This window comes from Melitaea cinxia, chromosome 14 (genome assembly GCF_905220565.1).
Source record: "Melitaea cinxia chromosome 14, ilMelCinx1.1, whole genome shotgun sequence".
NCBI classification, from domain to species: Eukaryota; Metazoa; Arthropoda; class Insecta; order Lepidoptera; family Nymphalidae; genus Melitaea; species Melitaea cinxia.
Genome location: NC_059407.1, coordinates 10,418,847 through 10,438,603, shown reverse-complemented (window position 1 = coordinate 10,438,603; position 19,757 = coordinate 10,418,847). Strand labels below are relative to the sequence as shown.

The following is a 19,757-nucleotide window of genomic DNA, read 5'->3' as shown; positions in this document are numbered from 1 at the left end:
TCCTTTGCCTTTTCCATTTTTATCGATAAATATCTACAAACAAACCGGTAACAACACTATCGCTCAGCGACAGCAACTTCTCGGAAATAGACTCGACTCAGTCGCTCGACCGATCCGCATATCGTATGAGGGCAAGCGACCTGTGTTGGTAAACAAATCCGAAACAACACGACCGATAACATTTGTAATTTTTAAGTTTAAAAAAGGTTTAAAAGAAGTATACAGTAATAATGTGATTAAAAAATACTTACATATGAAAGGTAACGCCATCTTTTAGTAAATTTGAATTGGCAGATCTCTTTTTGCAGCCAATAACAGAACAACTCGTCATTTTTTGAAGGACATTGATTCAACCGCGCAACTAGATTTAGTCTAGTGATCAGTGCGGCTGCAACTAGTTTTATTGTACGCGTAGGACCATTTGGACTTATAACTTGATAGAGGGGAACGCCTGTGCATGACTACTCCCTTCCATGTTGCTCTAAGGGATATATAATAAAATTCATAAAAAATAAATCTCATAGTATATATTTAAGTATCATTAATATTATTGGAATGAGAAAAACGATACTAAAATGCGAATAAAAACCTTCACTTTATAATATGACTGATTATTACTTAATATAATTTGATTAAGTTTGATTTTTATCGTAATTCTTAAATATACAATACTAGGTAAATGATTTATTTAATGGTAATTATATTCATAAATATAATAGTCATGTCACCGAATAAGACTGAAAATTCAGAGTATTATAATCTTTAATAGAATTCACTGGGAAAGTTTCGATTTGACGTATTTTTTTATAACATTAACCGGAAAATCCCTTAACAACTACACAATTTCCATTCTGCTTGATATGCTCCTTCTGTACCGTTTTCGTAACGGCCAATTCCTTTTGTTCTTTGCGAGTGTTCCTTTCCTCAAATTCTAATCTGTGACGGATTATTCGTTGAACTATATCCTCAGTTGTCATGTTATTGCCTGAATTTAAAACCTGCGAAAAATAAATTTCAAAAATTGATAAAATTTTTACCCAAAAAATGAAACCCATATTTAAATTGATTTATTTTAAATTTTCGAAAACTTAAAACCCTGCTTGAACCTTAATAAAATTTTATGACTTAAAATACTTATTACGAAATCATCACACTGATGACTTTAGATTTATTTGTTTATGGTCGCCTAGAGGTCGAGATTCGACCATTGTTAAAATTTTAAATTAAACAAAACCAAAAATAATGAAAATAAAGAACCTTTTTTTTTAATTTTAATTTGACTACAGACTTTAACAATCAATAAATAGTATAATATGCGTGTATGTTTCAGATACATGGTTATATATATATATATATGTAAGATAAAATTTTCTTGTGATTTAGACGACACAATCAATTAAAACACAATTGAGTTTCTCTGTAATAAAAGAAACGACATTTAATGTTATTAATTCCAGTGTCGAATCTAAAATCACAAATAATTTCTTAAATAACTATCTTTTTAAATATTAATCAATAATTGTTTCGTCGTGACAGCTAGACAATCTTATCTATCAACCAGATATAACAAACCGAATAAAAAAGGTTTCCTATGTTGTCTATATAAATTATAAATATAGAGAATATTTAAAGTAAAGAAAATAATATTTTTTCTTTACATCTCCCCCTCCAAGAGAAGAAAAGCTTTAAGACTATGCCAGGGCAGGAGCTGGCGTCAGTTTTGAGATGTGGAAGAAATTGGACTCTGATTTTTTTTGATCAGTGCTTATTTTGTAAATTGTGTTCGATATTTGTCCAAGATTTTGTAGGGTCCAATTCTCAATTCGTCGAGCTTTTTCCTGTTCAATTTGTTTCCATTTTCGACAAAAACTGCGTCACCCACTTTCAAGTCTACATTTCTTCGATTTTTATCGTAAATCGTCTTATTGTAATTATGTGATTTGATCGTGTTTTCCAGAGCTCTTTTCCTATCTTCGATTAAAGCATGATTGGCCTTCTTGAGTCTTAACTCATTTGGCAAAATTGTAACGTCCGTACCGTTCAATAGATATTCTGGTGCATATCCAGTGACAGAATGCTCTGTTTCATTATATGTTTTTACACAATTTTGTGCTATAGTTGTCCATGCTCTTTTTGTGTCCTTTTCGTTTATCTTGCACCTGATTTTGTTGACTAATGTTTGATTGAGTCTTTCATTTAAGCCATTTGAGAAGGGCGAGTTCGCAGCAGTAAATATTATTGGTATGTTATTTTCGTCTAAGAAACGTTTAAACTCTCTGGAGTTGATACCTGGGTATTGATCTGAGAGAATCAAGCCAATTTCGTGGGTTTCCGCACAATTTTTCACTAGTTTGATGAAATCATTTGCATTTTGCGTACTTGACGTCAAAATATATGCGTACCTAGTGAAATGATCTGATAGTAGGTGCAAGTATCTCTTGGTTGACCTCGAACCCCCAAAGCCTCCAATGGTATCGATGGAACATATCTCAAAAGGTTTTGTGGCGGGACCTAAGTGTGACATCAATCCATATTTGTTTTGTCCTCTTGATTTGTTTTTTATACATACTATACAACTTTCACATACCCTTTTTATGTTTTTCGACATATTTTCTGCTGTGTATAATGAACTGATCATTCTTTGCATTTGTTTAATTCCTATGTGTCCTAAGTCTTTATGTACCTTTTCGATAAGTTCTAAACTGAACTTCTCTGTTAGAATTATCTTATTTTTTTTCTGTACTGTCTTGTAATAAACGTTGTTTTTCTTTATTAACTTGTCTTTTCTGTTTTGTATCTTTTCATTTTTTTCTTGATTTTCTAAAATATCTTCTAGTTTTATTATGTTAACGATTTTAAGCTGTTCTTCCTGGTTTTCATTTGGCTCTAAAACTGGATTTCTGCTTAGGCAATCAGCTTCGATGTTGTATTTACCTGGGGAGTATTTAATTTGGAACTCATATTGTGATAGGTAGTATGTCAGATCTCCTAATTCTTCGTCAGTTCTTGATTTTATATTCATATTCTCCAATGGCTTGTGATCTGAGAATACCGTAAATTTTTTACCTATTAGCATGTGCTGCCAATACTTTACACATTCTTTGATTGCCAGGCACTCTAGGTATATAGCTTTCTTCCTCTTCTGTACTTCATTCAATTTTTTTGAGAAGTATGCTACCGGTTTTTCTTCATTATTCTCTTGTGGCTGTTTTAGAACTGCTCCTACTCCTAATATACTGGCATCTGTGTAAATGTGAATGGGCAAGTTTGGATCAAAAATGGTTAATATTGGTTGAGAACATAATATTTGTTTCATCTCTTCAAATGACTCCTGGCATGCCTTTGTCCAGTTAAAAGTTTGTCCTTTTCTCAACAGGTTATGTAATGGTTCTAATTTTATGGCTATGTTTGGTACATATTTGTGATAGAAATTTATTTTTCCCAAAAATTGTCTCACATTTTTTTGTGTTCTTGGGGTGGGGAAATTTTTTATTGATATTAAGTTGTCCTTCAGAGGTGTAACTGTATTATTCTGGATTATATGTCCCAGATATTTAACTGAGTCAGCTGCAAACTTGCATTTTAAAAATTTCAGTCGTAAACCCTCTTTTTTAATTGCTTGAAATATCTGTTTTAAGTGTTCGACATGGTCCGAGAACGTCTTTGAAAATATTAGGATGTCATCAATGTAACTTACTGTGAACTTTCCGAGTTTATGTTTCCTTATTATATTACACATTATTCTCTGGAATATGGCTGGTGAAGTCTTCAAGCCGAATGGTAAGCAAGTCCACTGATAATGACCTTCGTGCGTGACGAATGCAGTTTTGTGTCTGTCTGTGACTCGCAGAGGTATTGACCAAAACGCTGAATTCAGATCCAATGTTGAAAAAAACTTACAGTCCCTTGTTTTAACTACTAGGTCTTCAATAAGCGGGAATGGTTGTGATTGTGGAACCACTATCTTATTTAGGTCTCGAAAATCTATGCACAATCTTGATTTTTTATTTTCATCTCTTTTGTAGGCTAATGTAACTGGGGCTGCAAACGGGCTGTATGATTCTTCTATTATATTTTTTTCCAATAAGTGTGCTATCTGGTTTTCAATCTCTTTTTTATCTTCAATTGTGCAACGATATGGCCTTTTGCTGCAGTATTTTTCTACTAGCAGGTCAATGTGTGCTTCATAATCTGTTACCGTCCCGATGTCATACTTGTCCTTTGCAAATACAGATCTATTGGTTTCTATTAAGTCATCAATCACTTTTTGTTGTTGATAGTTCAGGTGATTTATGCTAATTTTGAAATTTTCTTCAATGATGTTTTCGTTGAAGTTTACTAAATTATCAAATTTCTGTTCCTTTGGAATATCAATGTTTGATTCTATTTCTTCGTTAGAAATTATTTCCCTTTCTTGTATAGGTATTTTTTGATTGATTTCCAAGTTTTCATCTTGAATTAAGTAAAACTCCTTTATACAATCTAGTCCAATTAGGAAGTCATGATCGAAATTTTCTTCGTCTATTACAAACACATTCATTGTTTTATCAACATTGAAAATTCTTATATTAAGTGCTATTAAGCCTTTTGCCTTTTTTACGCCATTAATCGTTTTTAAATTAGTATTATTTAAATAACTCGATTCCTTATTGTTTATTTTCAGCAATCTTGAATTTATCAATGACACATTAGAACCAGAGTCATAGATTCCAAATACTTCAACGTTTTTATTCAATACTAATTTCACTTTAATTAATGGCGGCACTATTAGTTTTTTGGGTCTTGATATTGTAGTTCACATTCTAATTCTGCATTGTTGATGAGCTTTATTTGTTTCTTTTCTTTTTCTTTTTCATTATTAATTCTTGTTTTGAACCAACATGAATCTTCCGAATGATAGCGCACTCCTTTCTTTAACTTCTCGCAGATGCTACAATTTTCTTTCACCGGCTTAGTATCTTCTTTTTTTTTAATAAATTTCTTCTTTGTAACCAAATGTTCTAACTTTCCAAGTTCATTAAATAAGTCGCTTGTGTGTTCAACTTCCTCTTTATTAATCCTTTCCGTTATAAAATCTGGTAAGCCGGCCGCAATTATGTCAATTAGGGTCCCGTGGTCAATTGTTTTTCTAATTTCAAGCATAAGCCTCTCTTTTTTTATTGCATATTCTAGTAAAGACCCTGACTGATATCTGAATGATAAGGCATATTTGCTAGTACTCCAACCTTTATTAGCATAGGTTTGCAAAAAATTTGATTTCCATTCCGACCACTTTGATTGAAAACTATGCTTGATCATCATGGAAGAGTACCAGTCAGTGCACGTTCTTTCTAGGAATAATCTGAAAATTTCAATTTTCTCTTCACATTTCACTAATTCAAACCTTGCACATTCTTTTTCAAATACTTCCATCCAGTGTGAGGCACTTATATTTCTTCCATCAAATTTCTCTATTACAAATTTGTCGGCTAGTTTTTTAATACTTTGTTTTTCTTTATTTTGTTGATCATCAACCAATTGTTCCAAAATTTTCACCATAGGATCTTCTGAGTTATTTTTATTGATAGCAGCCAACTGTCCTTGTGTAATTTCCTCTAAAAATTGGTCTTGAAAAATCATGTTCTCAGCTTCATCAAAGTATGTTTCTAAGATATCTTTTGTTGTTTTTATCCACACACTTCTAGTCTGATGTCTTTTTTTTAATGAATTTCTCACTGTAGCGTAAGCTTTAGAGGTTAGGATATGTTTGTGAAGTGATGCTGCTTGATATTCTTCAGGCACCAGGAAAACTTTTTCATCTTGTGTGAAAATTGAGGTTATGGCAATATAGTTTGACTTTCCGTCTGGCGTTGGTTTTACTTGAAATGAAAATTTCAGCTTTTCCATTTTTTTATTTTTTTTTTTTGACAAGAAATGTCGTTTTGTAAGATAAAATTTTCTTGTGATTTAGACGACACAATCAATTAAAACACAATTGAGTTTCTCTGTAATAAAAGAAACGACATTTAATGTTATTAATTCCAGTGTCGAATCCAAAATCACAAATAATTTCTTAAATAACTATCTTTTTAAATATTAATCAATAATTGTTTCGTCGTGACAGCTAGACAATCTTATCTATCAACCAGATATAACAAACCGAATAAAAAAGGTTTCCTATGTTGTCTATATAAATTATAAATATAGAGAATATTTAAAGTAAAGAAAATAATATTTTTTCTTTACATATATATATATATATATATATATATATATATATATATATATTAAAAAAAAGTGTAACACATTTTTTATTAATTTGATATATTTTATGCATATTTTTAAAAAAATTATTAACTTTCTGCTCTCCTTCTCTATGTAAACTATAAGTGTAAGAAATTTCATTCTCCTCCGTCCGCGCAATTTTCTTAAAAAGGGGTACAAAGTTTTTACTTCAAGTATTAATATCGATATAAATTACATAACTCCATATCAATCAATTTTTAATAATTTTTTTTTACACTAGATAGGTACTTTAAGGACGTAGAAATAAATGTGAATTAAATAACTATTTATTTAGTACATGCATGCATAAGAAGAGTAAAAAATTTACAAAAATGAAAGTTACGTATAGTATAGTATTATTAAGCTAGTAACAAGAATAACTAAACTTAGAATAACTCGTCACAGAACATCAAGGCATACCTTAAAGCACCCTCGTTCTTTAGGCACCTTGTAAGGGTCTGATTTGTCCGCGTCCAGCGCGATGGGCGTCTTCCCGTGACATACCACCGACACTCGGAAGTGATCCATTAGATCCGCTGTCACACTGTACGGCGCTCCGATCACCACTTCGTGAACATACTGCAAAACATAAAACATTATATTAATGAATCTATTCAAGCAGAACACGGTAGGAAATAACCTGTTTAAAATCTGGAGCAACCTGCATAATACTGCTTTCATATAGTGTTGTGTTCCTGTAACACCGGAGGGAGGTGGTGCTCGCGGTGTCGCTGGATCTAGCGAACACCTTCAACAGCCTCCCGCATGCAGTGATTCGGGAGGCACTGAAATTCTTCGGAGTGCCCCCTATCGGCTGCGGTGTCCCACAGAGATCGGGCCCAGCACCGAGTATCAGCCAGCATCGGGTACGACTGGGTCCTGCGAGGCCGTCTTCTCCCCGGGATGGGTCTCATCCGCGTAGCAGATGCTCTTTTACTCCCGGGGACGAAACTACAAGGAAGCGGCGCGGCTGTTTGAGGTCGGACTCGACCTCGTGATCAGCTCCATAAAGAATTTGGGGCTTCGTGTCAGTATTGACAAGACCGAGGCCTTACTTTTCCGCGGGACCGGACGCAAGAGACCCCCGCCGGGGGCTACCCTGCAGATCGGAGAGGGGAGGATCAGGATGAGCCCCCAAAGGAAATATCTGGGGCTCATCTTTGACGGAGGGTGGACCTTCGGCCCACACTTCGTTATAGTGGGACCGAAGGTTGTGAAGGTGGCGAGTGCACTGGGCAGACTCCTCCCGAACCTCGGACGACTCAGCACCGCCTGCAGGCAGGTATATTTCGTAGTCTGCTGGAGTATGGCGACGTACGGTGCACCGGTTTGGGCGAATCGCCTCACTGTGAGGAATAAGGCCACACTGCGGTCGGCGCAGAGGATCATAGCAGTGGGGGTGATCCGGGGGTACCGTGCGGTATCGTAGGCTGCAGCTACTGCTCTAGCCGGCGACCCTCGTGGGAGCTCGTGGCGGAGGTTCTTGCCGAAACCTACTCATACGTCTTGGTTAGGAGGGCCCTCGGTGAGAACCCCACGTTAGACGAGATCCTACGGGTGCGCCAGATGGGGCAAGAAGCATTAATGCGGAGATGGGGGGAGGACCTGGCGGAGCAGCCGTATGGCACACGCGTAACGGCTGCGTTGCGCCCTGGCCAGCCGGTAGCTGGAGGGATCCTGTTGCCTGCAGATCCGGGACCCTCCAATTAAAGCGGCTGAAGGCTCCCGCAGGGGTTTGGTGGGTATTGCACCACCAAGTGCTGAAGCCGACATAAGGTCTAGGACTGCCTACCCGGGCGTCCTGGATATCACCCTTAAACGGGTTTCCCTGCGATACCAAAAAAAAAGTGTGTTCCTGTAGTGAGTAACATCGCCAGAGCAAGGGAAAGTTAAGGGTAGGGTCGGCATGGCGCTTACGATGCTTTCGATGTAGCAAGCATCTATAGGCTACGGTAATCGCTTACCATCAGATGGGCCTAACGCTTGTATACTGACCTAGTTGTAAAAAAAATATCTCAAGAATTATTATTATTTTTTTATATTATTTAAAAGACATACAAAATAGTACAACCAATACTTTTTACATAAAATACTTATCTTCGCATAAATAAATAAAAAAATTGTTCGAATTGGAGGATTATTTTTGTGGTAGATAATCTATTTAGCGAGGAGAATAGGCAATATAATATTTTACCTCAAATAACAAAACTATAATTTTTTTTATTACTGAGCTGTTGTAAAAGTTTTATAATATTATTTTTGCTTTTGTAGTTTATAGAAAAGTTATGACATTATCCTACTAGTGATGGACATTGAAAAAATACTTAGATGTTTTTATCGATTCAATGCATCGAATAGTGGCATCGATGTAATATCGATATATCAAAAAATACATCAATGTTTTCCAAACGCTGACTGTATTTCTATAAGTTAGATATCTATGTGGTTTAGATATAAAAAACAGAAATCTATTAAAAAAACTTTTATTACATTTTAAAATCTGACAAAAAAATTATAGAAGAAAATCGATGAAATAGATGAGATCTTTAAATATCCCAATACTTCTTAGCATTACTTTGTAAAAACAAAGTTTGCCCAATCTTTTGCCCTTCAATCTATTTCTTTGTTGAGTTATCACCTGCGCCGCTTGTGAAAACAGTTTTTCAGATAGGACCGATGTGCCTACCATTGTTAGATATTTAAAGGCGATTTTATTTAATATTGGAAAATGTATTTTGTATTATTTCCAAATTTTCAGTGGATTATCGTTAAGTCTTCCAACAGGAGTTGTCAGATAAAGTAAATACCGTGTGAGTGCTAATGAATTAATTAAGTAATAAAAGAGACTAAAATAGCTACCTATTAACCGTAGAGAAATAATCCATCAATTAAAGAACAATTTTTGCAGGTTTGTTTGCCTCTGCGATGCATCAAATAAAAAAAAAACATCGATGCATAGTCGATGTTGAAATATCAACAATACATCGGTTTGATTCGATGTGTATCGTCCACTCCTATATCGTACTAATACTATATCGTACTAATCTGCACCATTGAAATTGGACTTAGTTTCCTGACCTGTATATAAGACCTTAGAATATACAACCGGTGAAACAAGCCCTAAACCACGATGTTATATACAGGTCATGCAACGCAACCCAATTTCAAAGGTGAGAGATTAGTACGATAGTGTCATAACTTTATGTTCGCGTCAACGCCGCTGTACGTCGATGCTATCAAATGGTGCAGTCACGTGGTGCAGTGCGTACTGCGCACACCGGTTGAGTGACGTTAATTGATTATAATTTCAAACAATCTATCGTCATGCCTCTGGCGGCCATAATTTGAAAAAAAGAAACGCACAACCGTTGAGCCGACGTACCCCCACTACTGTTGTTGCACGACCTATGTAGAACACCGTGCCCTAAACTGATTACGACAGAACTAGTTATTTATATGAAAAAGCCATTACATTTCAAAAAACACAAATTATATTTTCGTTATATTCTTATAAAAACAGATATAAATTCTATGAAAATTTGGAATCCCTGTTCCAAACACACATTAGTTTACAATAACTTCCCATACAAATCATCGTTTTTTATTTGGAATTTTCAGCAGGGAATAAAAACATTAAAGACCTTACCTTACAAGCTAGGACAGAGAGAACGCGTTCGTGGAGATTCATTATGGGATAATTAGATCCCTTATAGCGATTAACTTCGAGATCTGTGTGTAGACCGACGATTAGAAAGTCGCCTTGCGCATGCGCAGCTTCCAGGAAGTCCAAGTGACCCACGTGGAAGAGATCAAACGCTCCAGCCACGTACACCACCTAATAAATTAAAAATGTAATTTTAATTAATTAATTTAAAAACCATTAATACTAGTTGACCCGCGTGGTTTTGTACACGGGATGAATATTGACAAACATCGGAAACGTTCAGGGTCATTTTTTTCAAGCGTTAGTTTTTAATATAAGCACATCAAAATTTTGTGAAGTTAATCAGTTTTTTGTCTAAAGTTGTAAACAAACTTGAGGGTTTTTCCATACAACTGTAACCCATAATTTTCGGTTCTCATTTTCATATAGCGAGGGGCATTTGCATCATATAAAATAGCGTAGTTATAAAAAATATCAACAAACAGGACGAAAATAAAAATTCCAAAACATTACTCCATCGTTCATGTATGGAATTTAACTTTTATCATCACAAAATGATATTTTGTTATATAAAAAAAAAAAAAATTAACAACGCATGCAAATAAAAATACCAACGTTACACGACACGTGCATTAATGTTGGTATAGAAGATTATACCTAATTAATTGTTTTTGTATGCGCAAATCAAAGGTCAAGGCTTAATACTTAAAAAAAGCTGGTAATATTCGTTACGGCAACAAATTACTATTATATTAATAATGTCTTTACATGTAACATTTTTAAATATAAATACAAGGTATGTATTGTGGCCTATATTTGAATCTTTATAAAAAGTAAAATGTACGATATCGTATTAAAAAATAACGCCGCGTTGGCGCAACGGTCTCAGCTATGGATTGTGCCTGTTGCGCTGGCGGTTGTAGGTTCGATCCCCGTATATTACAAACATTTGTATTGGCCATATTAGTGTTTGCCGTGGGGGTTTGTGCAGTCCTTGTAGGTCTCCCCACCGTGCCTCGGAGAGCACGTTAAGCCGTCGGTCCCAATTTTTATCATGTGCACCTGATGGCGATCGTTACTCATAGTAGGGAATATATCCGCCAACCCGCATTGGAGCAGCGTGGTGGATTAAGCTCTGATCCTTCTCCTACATGTGAAAAAAGGCCTATGCCCAGTAGTGGGATATTACAGGCTGAAGCGTAAGCGTATTAAAAATAAGAAAAAAAAAAATAATATATTCGAGTAAGTTTTAAAATCAAATTAGAAGTCATCGTACAGTAACATATAAAAATGACAATATTCTAGAAGTGCTTGATTTTATTCTCTATAAGTACCTTTGAAGTAAAGTAACTTACAATAAATATCTAAAATACATATTTATATATCCTATAATAATCGTTAAACGCGATATTCAATTTACAGTAAGTTACAAAGTCATTCATCCTTTGGCACATCATTTACTTTGAGATTTATATTTTGTGATACAAAATTAAATTTTGATTACATTTGGTTTGTTTGTGGTTCTATATTTTATTTCACTTTGCTATTGAAAAAATTAGCCACTCCTTTTATTCACTACAATATCCTTTTACAGTACCTATAATATAATTTCATGTTTTGTAACAGAGAGGAAGGATATAGATAAAACTAGATATGTAATGGAACTATAAGTTATATATAATAAGTTAAATTGTGTCGGTAAATCTAGTTTGTTATAATAATAATAATAATAATAAATATTCTTTATTGTACACCAAAAAAAAAAAATACAATATATTTAGATTAGTTTTTCTATGCGCTGTCCTATACCCAAAGGTTGTCTGGAAGAAATCGCCCTTTTAGCGATAAGACCGCCTTTGTACATCTTCCTCTAATTGTACTACTTTTGTTTGTATCTTTTAATGGTGTGCAATAAAGAATATTATTATTATATTAATCTCAGCTTTACACTTACAATAGGCGGCCTTATCGCTAAAAAACGATATCTACCAGGCCACCGTGTTTATATCAAAATATTATATTTTTATTTGACCACTTGTAGCCGATAATGTATTATTTTTAAAGTATTAATTAAAATTAAATAGAAAACGATACATTTACTAAAATATCGTAAGGTTTATTCTTTCTTTAATTTTACTTTATTTACGTTTAATCGACTTAATGTTAATGATTATTGAACAAAAACCGCACGGTGCTCTGAATTTTCATGAAGCCTTGATAAATCACCGAATAAAGCTCCAAATCCTATTATCAAAAATTACTTAATTGTTAACGACACATATACTTATATCTAAATTTTGATATATGTTAAACAATTGTACCAAATTCCAGTGTATATAACATAGCATCATTTTGAAATGTAAAAAAACAAAAACCTCACTTTTATTATTATTTACATTTAAACAAACATTATTATACATAATGCGCATTACTTTACGAAAGAACCGCGGCCCATAGGTACCTAATTATCAAAAAGGTTTTATGTTAAAAACGAATTTTAAAATTAACTCACCAATCTCAGTAAGCTGTTTGTGCTTTTTTGGTTAGGTCTTTTTTATTGAAGAGTTTGAAACCAAAAACTTTCGAGTAATCTATACATATTATAATAAAATGGTAGGAAAGTCAAAACTGTACATTAAATATTTTTTTAAAAGAATACTTGGGGTGTGATCTACAATCGATACCGAAGCCAAAAATATAGTTTTTAGAATTTTGTCTGTTTGTCCGTATGTATGTCCGGGATAAACTCAAAAAGTACTGCGTGGATTTACTTCAAATTTGGCACGAATATTATTAAGAAGTCGGGTCAACATATAGGCTACAAATTATCACGTTATCACCTACGGGGAACGAGCAGTGAACCTTTATTTCTACAACGTATTCTGAAACAACGTGTAATCTAACGACGCATATTTGAATAATATTATGTTAATAACCATGCTATAAGCTAGCTTCATACTATAAATAAAGACATTTTGTAGTATATTTAGTATCAGCATTGCACCCGTGCGAAGCCGGGGCGGGTCGCTAGTCATAATAATAAAATTAAAACGTTGGTTAATTCAACTAACTTAGGCATCTCGGATAATGAACAAAAGGTTTTTAATCCTTTTTTTTTATTAATCTGAGTTAGGTATTATGAAATTAGGCCAGAACGATGTATCGATATAGTCAGATAGTGTTAACTAAAACTTAAGTGGTGTCACGAACCTTGCCAAAAAATTATTGCGCATAAAATAAAAATAAAATACGTCGTATATTGTTCGAAAATAAAAGTAATAAATATAATTCTTGTTTTTTGAACATCTTTGCAGATATAGCACCGAATATATAAACTAATTAAAATAATTAAAACAAAATAGCTTTAAAGGCCGTGGGCGTAATCTTGACACCCTTTACTTTATTTTTTCAATGAAGAGCAAAAAAAGACATAAGATGATTTTAATACCTCCATTAAATGATCATAGCAAAATATTTTATGACTTCATCAAATGCAGCTAAGAAAAAAATATATAGTATAGTGTATAAAGGTCAGACAGTAGACAGAAGTATATGCTATGGTTGTCTAGGAGAGAATGCTTTTAATATTAACACCATAAGTACAATAAATTATTAAAATATATAAAAATTTGTTACATAAATATGTTGCTTGTCTTCAAGCAAATGTAAATAATTTTTCGAATGAAACTAGACAGTTAGATATCAAAAATTAAGTTTTAAAATATTAATTAAGGGGTATTTATATGCTATAATTATGTAATTGCAAAAAATTAAATTTTTTCACCATTTACAAAATATAAATATATTTTCTGTACAGTGTACAAATAAAGATAATGCATTGTACACATGTAAAATATTATAAATAATAATTTAAAAGTAATAACATACTTTATCAGTGGGTTTTGGTGATAAGCCACTGCTAAACTGGATGATCTTCTGAGTTGTAGGCAAAAACTGAGAACAACCAGTATACGGTGACCTTGCAGTTGAATCTGTACCGAGATTCGAAGAATGCTCCAGGGCTACAGTGTATTCTTTGTCACCTCTCCTGAAAATTACACCCAACCTTAAGAGCCACTAGATATAATTGATTTTCAAATAACAAAACTTTATTCATAAAAACAAAACAGAAATAATAATTCTTAAAAGTTTTTATATGTATTTTCAAAATGAATGTAAATATTACTGTAAATATCTTGGGAAATACATAATGATATAGATATAATCTACGACTTGAATTATTTCAAGCACATTATTGTCAAGAAATTATATATACTGCATAATTACTTAAAATGTTCTCTTGTGAGCAAAAGCATCCTTCCAACCAAATCAGTAGTGGACACGCCAGCAGTTCTTTTCACTTCCCTACAAACATAATTTGCATAAGTAATTATTACATATAAATAATATAAATTAAAGATATATAAAATGCTTATTACCTATATCTACCAGCTTCTTTAACTAAATGATATGTATCTACTCCATCTGCGGTTACTGTGATATCATCTGAAATGTAAAATAATGAGCAAGTTTAGTGTTTCTCATATTTATTAATAAATTACTATAAAAAAGGTAAACATTAATTTTACCAATATATTTTATAATAATTACAGTTGAATTATAATACAATTGCATGCTTTATATTTTTAGGTATATAAAATAAATTAAAATCAAAGTTCTGGAGCGTATTTGTGTATGTATTAATTAATTTTTGTTTAATATTTTTTTGGATATATTAAAATTTACAACTTAAATAAAGTTGTAAAGGGGAATAATTCCAAAACGTTAAATAAATTGTTAGACGCTAAGAATAATTAAACAATAATTGTACCAAGTCTACTATTTATAATTTCTTAATACACTAGTGGTTTATGAATTAACTAAATAAAACCATATCCCACCTCCATGCACACAAAAATCACACTGGTATTTATCTAATGTTTCTAATGTTGTAACATAAGGTGCTCCCTCCACCACCTGGTCGACCCATTTGATAGCACGAACCATTTTGTATCGCTCCTCTTGTGTAAAAACAGGTGGACCCTTGTGTTTGGAAATTTCTTCATCTGTGTGTACACCTACTATTAATACATCACCGAGAGCTTTGGCCTGTCTCAATGAGTTTGCATGACCAAAATGAACCATGTCATAACTGAAAATAAAAAAATATTATTTTATAATAGTATTGTTAATTTCGTTTTATCTCCTACTAAAATTGCGCGTTAATATTAAACGTTAAATAAATTTGTCATTTTTTTAATTGTGGAAACGATTGGTAAAATTAAATAAATTAGCCGGCGTAATAAATTACGGAAAACTATTTCACTTCATTTTATTGGTTACCTATATTACATATGTTTGTTACTACAATAAATATCATAGGTAATTTAAATTCAAATTGTTCTGATCTACACAAAAAGATATTTCAGAAATTAAAAATCATTGATTTACCATCCATCACACCACACACGTATTTGCTTTTTATCTTCCTTGCTGTCACTCATTTTTTATTGTGTGCTATAAATTATTATATCTTTATACAATATCGCATTAAATTTTATTAATTTACTATAAATGCACCAAAAATTTAAATAAATACGACATAGAACATCAACTGACAACACGATTGACAGCTGCACTGGCACACAGGAAACTAAATCACAGAATTGAGAATGGTGAATCGGTGAATGAGATACGCTGATAAAAACCTGTCTACTCGTCCTCGTAATTATAAGTTCTAAATGCCGATGGCGAAGTCGGAAGATGATTCATCATTGTTATATTGCACGCCTCCAAGTAGGCTGTTTTTTATTCTCACATAATGAAAAGTACGGAAAACGCTTATTCTTATGCCTCAATATTTTTATAACAATGCGTTAATATGCTATAAAATATACACTTTTATACAGAATACACATCAAACTATAAATTAAATATCATATATATGTATACGACTTTTTTAAAACTATTACACATAGTAAAAGGAATCGATTAAATAAATATTATAAATTAAAAACTAAAGATATTAATGGCTATACGTTAGAGCAGCGGTCACAGCAGTGGTTGTTGCGTTGACGGTTGCGGGTTCGATCCCCGCTCACGACTGTTATTTGTATTAGCCATATAGCTGTTTGTGGTCTAGGCGTTTGTGCTTGTGTTTTATGTATGGACCCCCAACACAGAAAAAAATCCTACTGGGTGCCGTTTAGTGTTAAGCATTTATTATTTATTTATTTTTTATATAATGTTGGATGTTAGCTTAATGGGTGTAGGTACGAATGAGAGCAGTGTCACTCATTATTCTTTTCAGGATTATTTTATTATTTTCTTTGCTAGTAACTCAATTGTTAACTATTAGAAAACTAAGTTATAAATTGTAAGTATTTTAATGAGTGGTAAGCTTAATAATAAATAATAATCTAAAAAATACAACTTGGAAGCGTGCAATTTGGGATTTTCCTTTTTTTACTTTATAAAACCGCTAATATGAGTATTATACATTAGCAATTTTGTACTACAATAAACTACGAGTATGTTGCGCAACGAAACAGTTTATAGATAAATTATAGGATATATTTATACATCTATACATACATATACATACAAATAAATAAAATTGGAGTGTCTGTTTGTAATATGACATGGTAAATATATCAAAATATTTTTTTTTTACAATTTTTGTCTGTCTGTCTGTTTGTTCCGGCTAATCTTTGAGACGGCTGGACTGATTTTGACGGGTTTTTTACTAGCAGATATCTGATGTAATAAGGAAATTTTCTGCTCAAAATTGAAGCAGCCCGACTGTCTTACAGAAGACCTTACAGAAGATACTGCTTTCAAGCAGTGGCATTCCTGTTGGTGAACAAGACACAGAGTAAGGTAATCGCTTACCATCAGGTGAGCCGTAGGCTTGTTTGCCGACCTAGTTATATTTAAAAAAAAACGCGACAATATCAGGAACTACTAGTTCGGATTGAAAAATTCTTTACGTGTCGGATATTACATCTGGATCAATTTAACCAAACAGCCAAAAACCATCGCAATGAAACTCGCGTTCACATAAAAACAGCATCCGTTTGTTATCTACGATGCCACAGACAGACATTGATGTTAAAATTATAGCACGCCTTTCGGGGATCAAAACCATTTCGTTTAACGATACCACTAAATAAAAGTAATTTTGTTATACTACGAAACAATAAGATTAAGATTATAAAAGGCAAATTTAAAATAAAAAAAATATATTTAATAAAAGAATAAGCATTTTACTAAACAATAATAATATTATCCTTTATTGCACATTTAAATTAAGAACAAAATTTACATTACAAGCAATGATAGTCACAAATTGTATAACCAGGCGATATTATTGCTAAAAAGCAATATCTTCCAGACAACCTGATAATGAGAGGGATATTGCTTTTCAGATGGGCAGGTGGTATATAAATATAAATAAGTAAAAAAATAATATATACATAACAATTATATATAGATATATATTATACAGATACGTACGCAATTAAAAAAAACAACGTAGTAAAACTTAAAAAAACAAGTGTTTAAAAACAGGTAATTTAATTTAATTACCTAGGTGCTTTTTTTTAATATTAATTAAGTTTTAGAATTAATGTAAATATTGTTTATTCTATAACATGTGCGCATATTTAGTTGAGAATAACAATTTATCTAATCATGCACACGAATATAATTGGCTCGCACGAGTCACGCCACTGCCTGTGACGACTAAAAGGCGATTTTATTAATGTATGGACTTTGTTTTCTTGTTCTCCGCCAAGTAACCCACAAGTTAACGGGTTACAAAGTTATCAGAACACATTTAAATTTAACAGGTCAATAACTTCAGATTTTGTCTAATATTTTAATAAGTGAAAAGAAAATTTAATTAAGTTTAAACACATGAGTTCATGCCATTTTTGGTACGAACTTATGGTGGCCTATGTTCAGCAGTGGACGGCGATAGGCTGAAATGATGAGGTACTGAATCTGTTTTAAGCTGGGTCCATTGATCTATAAAAAAACCCTATAAAAACCCTAGATACACAATCAGCGTCTAAAAACCGTCCGCCAAAAGAGTACACATTGTGAGCTCATTTCAATCAATATGGGATCGCTCATGTCACTGCACGCGTAAAAGACATTAAAAAATAGGTAAAAAAACTTTTTAAGTTAAACGGTTTTATGTTAAACATACATTGCAATGTTTAAGATAAATGTACTAAAAACCAAAAAATAATAAAATAGATACAGTCGTGGGAATTATAAACATATGCATAGACTAGACTAAAATAAAACCGTGGGGCACATCAATTGTCTACAATCGTTGATTAAAATGTTTGTTTTGTAATGTTACACTATAATTAGGCAGTTGTTCAACCGACAACGATGGACGTGTGATAAGTAGGGCTAGAATGTGGAAACAAGCTAGGAAGCTCGATTATAAGCGAGTTTTAGGGTTTCATAGTGGTGAGCGAGTAGTACTTTTATCATATGTTTTGTCGATTAAAGACAAACTACGAGCAGTGAAACGATTCCTCGCCAGTCAGCAGTGTGAATGTCCAACGATAAACTAGTTGAAACATCTCTTTTATTTACATGGAGTGTATAACTATTGGAATTTCCATGAGCAAGAAAATAGTAAGTAATTTCCTCACCGTCTGCGGGCCAACTGCCTATTTTAACGACGAATTAAACGATTCTTCTATCGCACATTAAGTCGATAATTTGTAGACAATTGACGTGCCCCACGGTTTTATTTTAGTCTAGTCTATGCATATGTTTATAATTCCCACGACTGTATCTATTTTATTATTTTTTGGTTTTTAGTACATTTATCTTAAACATTGCAATGTATGTTTAACATAAAACCGTTTAACTTAAAAAGTTTTTTTACCTATTTTTATTTTCTAGTTTTTAGTTTTTATTTCGCATTCTGTTTAATTCATTTAGTGCTTCATTATTGCAAGGCCCATCTTAAATATTGAGGTTGTATAGTACACTGTATTCTTCTTATCAAGCCCTTTTATTTGATACCCATATTGGTGGGATTGATAAAAAATTGTTATCAGACATTTGGTAGCGGTGGCCAGCTTAGATTTCAATTTTGCATAGTAAATTGTATTCTACTTGTTGAGCCCTTTCATTTGATACCCATATTGATGGGATTAATAAAACATGAATTATCCGCCATTTTGTAGAGGCCGCCATCTTGAATTTATAATGATAATGAATAAACATAATTGTATTGTCACCAAAATCCAAAGTGTATACAAAATTTCAGATTAATCGGTTGACAGGAAGAGGGTGAAATTTGAATTACTAAATTTGACCCAAGAATAAATAATAAATAAAAAATAAAAAAAATAAAACAAACGGGGTGAGCTAAATAAAACCGTTTAAAAAGACGGACGCTAAATAAAGATGGGTAAAAGAGTTTATTGATTTGTTTTTGTTGTATATATGACTAAATATAGTAATAAATAGGTGATTTTGCTTTAATTTGTCTTAAATCTTTACTCAACAATCCAAATATAACGCAGCAAATTCAAATGGCCGCTTTTTCAGTGTAAAGAACAATGCATTACAATTTCATTTTAATTTAGTCGAATAATACAAATTAAATCGGTTCTTTTCAATGGAGTCGATTTATTAATATTATTCTTTTTTCTTTTTTTAAATTATGTTTATTAAATTCAGTCCTTTTTTGTATTTAGTATATAGATACATACCGGAACATTTTAGAACGATTGCAAATGGTAACAATGAATTTTGTTCTGTATGTATATGTAAACGTGTTGTTGATAACCGAATT

General features: G+C 32.6%; 1 protein-coding gene across 1 annotated transcript; it reads right to left on the bottom strand.

Moving 5' to 3' along the window:
* Positions 1-512: 512 nt before the first annotated feature.
* LOC123659391 (ethanolamine-phosphate cytidylyltransferase) lies at positions 513-15,432 on the bottom strand. The gene is made up of 8 exons (XM_045594606.1): positions 15,380-15,432; positions 14,830-15,080; positions 14,368-14,434; positions 14,216-14,293; positions 13,817-13,976; positions 9,911-10,099; positions 6,685-6,843; positions 513-998 (listed from the first exon to the last, which is right to left on the bottom strand). Exons 1-8 carry the CDS (start codon positions 15,430-15,432, stop codon positions 813-815), a joined length of 1,143 nt encoding a protein of 380 aa, XP_045450562.1. The 3' UTR covers positions 513-812.
* Positions 15,433-19,757: the final 4,325 nt, after the last annotated feature.